Here is a 7,396-nt window from a genome sequence, read left to right as displayed (position 1 = left end):
CCACACCCGACTCCAGCTCTTCCCACTTAAAATGTTTGATTTTTGCAGCCCCCCCCCCTTCCCCACCGCAAAGAAAATCCACCGCAGTGACCTGAGGAGGTGCTGCCGGAGCCCTGCCTCTGCCATAGGATTTATCCACCTACTTCATCTCCCGCCCCGGGTCGGCTGGGGACGTGGGGACATCAAACATCAAACCCGGAGTCCGTCGCCTCTCCACCCCCCCCCAGACCGAGCTCTCTTTGGCCGAGGAACAACGCAGTCATTGGAGCTCACCTTCATCTCTCACTGGGGGATTGGCCTGGCGGGACCACGGGGAGCCCGTAGCGCCCTGCTGAGCGAGGTCCGCCCCCGGACAGGGCAGCACCCGCTGCATTTCGCCCCAGCTTCTATGAGAGCTGTGACCCCGCAGCTCCGTCCCTCACCTCCACGGAGCCACCGCCCAGCGCAGGGCCAGGGGATGCTCAGAGCCCGGGGTCGCTCCAGCTCCAGAATATCACCCACCCCCCCCCCCCCCAAAATCTCCCCACAGCCACCACGATGCTGCGGGTGCACGAGGGGTGAACGGGGCTGCACAGACCCCCCACTGGAAGTAGGGCCACCTCCCCCTTGTCACAGTTGTCCCCAAGGAGGGCGCCCGGGGGACTTCTGCTCCGCGCTGTGGGATCACAGCACTCCTCGAGGGTCCTCTTCACAAAATAACGCTCCGAGGGGGGTTGCCTGGGGTCCCCCCATTGCTTCCTGCCCCACGATGGGGGGAGGTAGAGCCCTACAGAGAGAACACAGCCGCTCCTCCGCGCCCACGGCACCGTTAAGGGGATGCAGCCCCCGGTCGGCCGCAGGATGAGGGAACCCCCAGCCCCGTGGGCGGCCCCCACTCGCGGCCCTCTGCTGTGGGTGGGGGTCAGAGCGGGGCGGGCGGGGCGCAGCACACGGCGCTATAAAGGCGCAGCGCCGCGGGGGGGCGGTGCCGCCGCCACTACACAGGGAGAGCCACGTGACCACAACACCGCCCGCCCGCAGCTCCTATTGGCCCAGATGCGGCGGATGGGCGGGGCTAAGAGGTGGCGCATGCGCGCTGGCCGCCGCGGCTCCATTCATGAAAACGGAGAGAACCGGGGAGCCACGTGGTTGCAGCGCACCTGCACGAGCCACGCGGGAGGGTGACCGCAGGGCCCCCCCCCCAATATCCATCCGTACCCCGACCCACAGCACCTCAAGATTCTCGTAGATTCTCTTTATTTCCCGAAAGAATTAAATATTAACATTATTTTTTTTAAACAGAAGTGGTTTAAAAGCGCGTCCTTCTCCACCTCCCCCCCCTTCGACCCGCTGCGAGGCGTGCGGTGCCGAGCGCATTTATATTATCATTTATAAATAGAAAAATAAAACTCTTAATGGGGGGGGGAGGTTAGCGGTTAGCGTGGGTTAGAGCTGGGACCCCCCCCGTGCCCACGGCACACACCGGGATTGGATCCCCCACAGCACTGAGCCACGTGGGGACGGGGACCCCCACGGGTGGCAGAGGTTCCCCTCCCCCCCCCGAAGGTGCCAGCAGCAGCAGGTGGGGGTGGGCTCACCGAACGCCCCCTGGGGTGGATTTGGGCTCGGTGCGATGACCCCAACCCCATTCCACAGTGGTTAATAAAGCAATAAATACGGGGGGAGTGGGGGGGAGGGGGGCACGGGGCACCTGGCAGCGCTGTGCGGGGCGTGGAGCTGAGCTGCGCTCCCTGTGCTGCCCCACTGCCTCCCCAAGCATCACCCAGCTGGCGGCACCCATCCCGGGGACAGATGCCTGAGGGCGAGGGGTGCCCACATGGTGGGGGGGGGGGACCTGGGGGGAGGGCACCCAATGTGCGGCCAGATCCACTCAAAGAGCGCCCACCTGAGGACCACCCACCCAGGGGACACCCACACGCGGTCTCCCAGTGAGGGGCGCCCACCTGGGGGCGGAGCGGAGGGGGATACCTGGGGGAGACGCACCCGGTGGGGATCCGCACCTGAGGGGCTCCCACCCAGCGGACACCCAGTGAGGGGCACCAATGTGAGCGACGCCCCCCCAGGGGACACCCGCCCTCAGCGCCGGCCTGGAGGCGCCCCACACCCCCTCCTCACCCTCCAGGCTCCAAGCACCGAGCGCCCAGCGGCGAGTCCCCAGGAGGGGGCGTCCCTGCCCCCCCCGCGCCCTCACGGCCCAGCACGCCGCGTGCCAGGCGGTACAGCAGCCGCGAGTACCAATGCACGCCCACCTCGGGCGCCGTGCCGTTCCCCGGCTCGGGGCGGGCCGGCAGCAGCGAGAGGAGCCCGTGGAAGAGCCGCAGCGGAGCGAAGGCGCGGTGAGCCCAGCGGTGGCTCTCCAGGACGGCGTAGCAGGATGCCAGCACCCCGTTCACCAGGAGGGTTCCGTGGGAGGTGAGCGGGGCGAACACCCCGATCCCTTCCTCCCTCGACACCCTCAGCACCTTTGCGGGACGCAGCCCTTCGTCCCCGCGGGCCAACACCGCGTCCCCCGGGCGCAGCCGACGGGGCGAAGACGGGCAGGAACGCGGCGGAGCCGTTGGCGACCCCTCGTGAGGCGAAGAGAAACGAGGTGGGACGGGGTGAGCAGCAGCCGTTGGGATGGAGAAACCGTCTCGATGGCCACGAAGGACGCGCGCTGGCCGAGGTCGCGGTGTAGGAAGAGCAGCACTTGGGTGGGCACCAGGCGCCCGCCCGGCTCGGCTCCCAGCACCCAGTCGCCCCGACGAAGCTCGGCCAAACCCCGGCTCTCACCGCTCCGCAGCGTCACCGTGGCGTGGCCGGGGAAGCAGCCGCCGGTGCGGATGGCCAAGGAATTATCTGGGGGGTGGGAGGGGGAGAGAATGGTGGTTACAGGGTGGGGGGCGTCCCCGGGAGGAGCTGCTCCGACCGGACCCGGAACAAAGTGGGTATTTTCCGACACCCCCCCTCCCCCCCTCCCTCGGGGTTCCTGTGTGCTGAGCTCTTTGTCCGCCCGCACTGATGCCTTTTGTTCCTCCGCTGGGGACGGTGACATTTAGGGCCGCTTTCGCTTCTGGGCCGGATGCACGGATGGGGGCCGTTGGCCGGAGTGGCCGCAGGGTGGGGGCTGCACCTAAAAACCTGTAACTGTGTTCAGCGCCCACGTGGGAGCTGAGCCTGGAGGGCTGCTGGGGTTGTGCCACATTTTGGGGTGGGATTATAGGATTTTTGCCAATCCGGCAGCCAGAAAGCTGGGGGGGAGGCCGGGCCGGGGCCAAGCGGAGCCTGAGCGCTGGGGGCTGCGAGCGTCCTACGTGGCTGTGGGATGCCATAGGGGAGCAGAGGGCGCTGCGGGGCCGTCGGCTGGGGTCTTCGGCCCCCCTCCTGCCCCATACCTGCTCTGACAGAAACGTGGATGTGAGCTTTGGACTCGTAGTAGACCCAATCGAAGCCGGCCTCGACAGCCAGCCGCGCCAGCATCCCGTATTTGTGGCGATCCCGATCCGACGTGGTGATGTCCAGTGCCCGGCCCTCGTAGTGCAGCGAGTCGGGGAGGTGGTGGCCGTCCTCATCCCAGCCCTCCGTCACCCGCAGCCTCACCCCCGGCCACATGTTCATCACAGCGATGGCCAAAGAGTTCACCCGCTCCTTGCAGCGCTGGGGGGGGGACAAACGACAGTGTGACCCCCAGATGCACCGTTCTGCAGGACCCCCCGCACCCCGATGCTCTGCAGGACCTTTCAAACGTTCCAGCCCTACTCGGGATGCGGAAGGACAGACGGACACATGGCCCGTGTGGGGTTTGGAAGAAGCCAGCGCAGAGGGGCTGCGGGCTGGGGGGGGTCACCGACGGTGCCCCCATCCCTCAGAGGGGCACAGCTGAGCCGCCCCCCCCCGGGTTGAATATTAACACACCGTGAGGTGCTGCGCTGGTGCCGCGCAATGGGGCGGAAAGGACACGGGACAGAGCTGGGAGTCACCTTCCCCACAGCCATGGGGTGACTGATTAACCCAACCCGGGGAGGGGGGCATAGGGCAGAGCTGGGGGGGGGTGCAGCCGACCTGAACCAGCCCCACAGCGGCACCATGGGGCCGGAGTGCCAGGGCTGGGCAGGACGGGCGCAGCTCCCACGGTGCAGGGGGACAACGTCAGAGTCCCGTAGGGCGAAACTTGGGGGTCCCACACGGCTCTGGGGTGGCCGCGGTGATGTGCAGCGAAGGGGGCAGAGCCCGTTCCCACCCCCCGCAGCCGGTGGGGTCGCAGCACCTCCCGATGCCCCGGTGCCCCGCGGTCCTCCGTGCAACAAAGCTGCTCCCGGGAGCGCGAAGCCGCGGGGGGCGGCAGTGCGGGGCCCGGTCCCGGAGCGGCCCGGCCCGGAGGGGGACCCGGCATGCGGCGGGGGGGGCAGGAATGCGCCCGGCCCGGCCCGGCCCGGCCCGGCGACAATAGGCTCCTTCCAGCCCGGCGCTGACCTCAGGCTCCGGGAATGCTGGAACGGCCACAAAGGGCTCTTTCAGCCGCCCGCACCCCCGGGTCCGGCTCCGTGCCCGCGGCCCACCGGGCTCCGCCGCCCCGGCCCCACCGCCCCGCTCCGGGGGAACGCCTGGACCACTCGCAGCATCCCCCGTCGCCATGACGACGGCGCAGCCGCCCGTCTCCATGACGACGGCGAGCATCGCGACGGAGCGACGCGCAGCCCGGGACCCCCCCCCCCCCCCGGGGGGGCTCTCCCCGGTGCCGCCCCCCTCCTCGTTGTTCCTCCCCGGGGTTGGAGGACAGCTGAGGCTCCCGGGGATCCCCGGTGTTGCGCTCCCCGTTAAACCCCGGCGTGGATCCTCGAAGTGCCACCGGGAGCGCTCCGCTGCTGCTCCACCGACGGCACCGGGACGCGAAGGGGGGGGGGGGAGGAAGGCCGGGAAACCCTACGGAGGAGGCACCGGGAGGGTCGGCGCCCCCCGGGGGTGGGTCGGGGCTGCCCAGGGCCGTTCGGCCGCGTCCCCTCCCGCCCCCGTTCCACCGCCCCGCGCCCCCGGCCCCGTTCGCAGCCCCCACCTCCGTCATGAGGCGATCCGCCCCCGTGTTCTCCTCGTCCTTGAAGATGATGTCGGGGTTGTAGTTGGGCACCAACTCCCTGAAGCGTTCCGACCCTCGCAGCACTTTGCCCTCCGCCCTCCCGCTCGCTCCCAGCGTCTGCTCGGGGACGTTGGGCACGAACTGTTTGTAGAGCAGCGGGGAAAGCTGCCGCCGTCCGAACCGCCGCCGCCCCACCGGGCCCCGACCCGGTCCGCAGCACAGCACCGGGGCGGCCAGCAGGAGAGCGAGAAGGGCGAGGGCGAACGGACCGCGCCGGGACATCCCGGTGCTCTGCGGCCCTCGTTCAGTCACCGGGGTCGCGGGGGGGTCGGAGCGGGCATGGCACCGGCGGGGCGGCCCCGGGGCTTTCGGAGGGTCCCGGTGCGCAGGGGCGGGCCGGCGGCGTTTCCTTTTCACACCCACGGCTCCGGGATCGGCGCTCGGTGGGATCCGGGAGCCCCGCGCTGCCGTCCCGTGGAACCGATGCGGACCGGGAATCGGCACCGGGCGCTGCCCCCCCACCGGCACCGGCACCGCGACCCGATTCCACCCCCACCCCCGCGCTGTACCTGAACCCTGCGCTCCGGCACCGGATCCGTTCCTCCCTCCCAGCACCGGTACCGGTACCCCCTTCTCCTTATCCGCTCCCTTCTCCCGGTACCGGAATCCTCCTAATCCTAACCCTAAGCTCGGATACCAGGCCAGTTCCCCTCTCCCAGTACCGGGACCGGGACCCTCTTTTTCCTTACCCTATCACAGGGTACCGGTACCAACCCCGTTCCCACTCCCGGTACCGGGATCCCCTTTTCCTTATCCTGTCACAGCGCTCCCATTGCGTTTCATCACATCCCGGCAATAGGGAGCCCCTCTTCCCGTCACCGCTCCCCCGGTACCGCCGTTATCCCACCGCTGCACCTCCGGTACCGACACTCCCCGACCCTTTGGCACGGCCCCGTTACCCGAACCCCTTTCCCGGTGCTGCCCCGATCCCTCTGCTCGCTCCGATCCCCGGTACCGGTACCGCCGCCCGCTCCGGGATTCCCCCGGGCCGGGTGCCCCCCACCCGCTGCCGCTCCGCTCCGGCACTGGGCAGCGGCTCCGGGTCCCCACGGCTCCGCCTCGGAGCGGCGGCCGCAGCCCATCCCCCGGGGCCGCCCCCACGGGGGCCGCGCTGCCCGGGACGGCCCCTCCGGGACCGGGATCACGGGCACCCAGCGGCAGGTTCACGTCACCCCCAGCACCGAACCGTGCCAACTCGCCCCCCTCCCCAAAGCCCGGGACCCTCAGCCACCACTCAGGTGCACCCAAAGGTGCCCAGAGGAAGGGCAGGAAGGGGCGAAACCCGGCGGCAGAACGCGGCCCCCCGCCCCCCCCCCCAGCCCCGGTGCCAACCCAGGGTGAGGGGGAGCGAGGGGGGAAAGCGGGCACCGATGGCCTCATTTCCTGCTATATAAACCCAGTTTCCTGCACTTCCTGCTCAACCCCGGCCCGGGGGGGGGGGGGGGGGTTGTGTGTGTATGTAAAGCCCCCCCCCGCTAAAGGGGTGGGAGGGGGGAGCTTGGCATGGCCCCAGGCCGGGCAGGATGGGTGGGGGGCTGGGGCTGCTCTGGGCAGTTCCTCTGGGGCGAGGTGAGCCCCCAACGAAGCCCTCACTGCTCTATGAAGGGCAGGTGGGTTTGGGGGCAGCTCAGCCCCCCCCTTCCATCAGCCGGTGCCCCCCCAGCACCCATGGGAGGGGGGGGGGGGGGGAAAACATGGGACCCACGGGCTGCAGGAATCACCCTCACCTTCAGCCCTTCCCAGAGCAGCTCAGCCACAGCCAGGAAGAAAATTAATAGAGAGCCCTGGGGGGGTGGAAGGAGCCGGAACCCCCCCCCCCCCTCCATGGCACAAAGCCCTGAACCCCTCCCAGCACGGCCCTGAGGTGGAACAAAACCCCGTCCATGGTTTCCATACATTGAAACAATAATTAAATAAAAAAGAAGCTTCGTTTATTGCTCCAAACATGGTAACAGAGACCTGAACAACTCGACGCAGGGGGACAACCTGTGCCCCCCCCCTTGCCCCCCCAAGGACAACACAGGGATGGGGGCAAAGGGGCTCCATTCAGTGTCACGATGAAACGGGGGGGGGGGGGATTTAAAACCAAATAAAGGGGGGCAGTGCTGGGTAGGGGGGGGGGGAAATGAGGTATGTAAAGGTGTAAAGGGGGGGGGGGCTGCAGCCAGCACAGCCCCACTGGGGGTCTGTATGGAGGACGTGGCTCAGTAGCACAGTAGACTGAGATGGGGGGGGGGGGGGGGGGGGGGGAGGGGAAATGGAGTGAGGCCCCCCCCCCCCCCC

At 68.9% G+C, this 7,396-nt stretch overlaps 1 protein-coding gene across 1 annotated transcript; it reads right to left on the bottom strand.

Annotated features, from left to right (window-relative positions):
* Window positions 1–1,227: 1,227 nt before the first annotated feature.
* LOC125685570 (desert hedgehog protein-like) lies at window positions 1,228–5,342 on the bottom strand. Its single transcript, XM_048928701.1, is given in 5 exon segments — window positions 1,228–2,525; window positions 2,527–2,583; window positions 2,585–2,838; window positions 3,375–3,636; window positions 5,033–5,342. Coding segments are annotated over 5 exon segments (1,290 nt in total). The 5' UTR covers window positions 5,336–5,342; the 3' UTR covers window positions 1,228–2,111.
* Window positions 5,343–7,396: the final 2,054 nt, after the last annotated feature.

This window comes from Lagopus muta, chromosome 28 (genome assembly GCF_023343835.1).
Source record: "Lagopus muta isolate bLagMut1 chromosome 28, bLagMut1 primary, whole genome shotgun sequence".
In the NCBI taxonomy this organism is placed as follows: domain Eukaryota; kingdom Metazoa; phylum Chordata; class Aves; order Galliformes; family Phasianidae; genus Lagopus; species Lagopus muta.
This window is presented reverse-complemented; position numbering and strand designations above follow the sequence as displayed.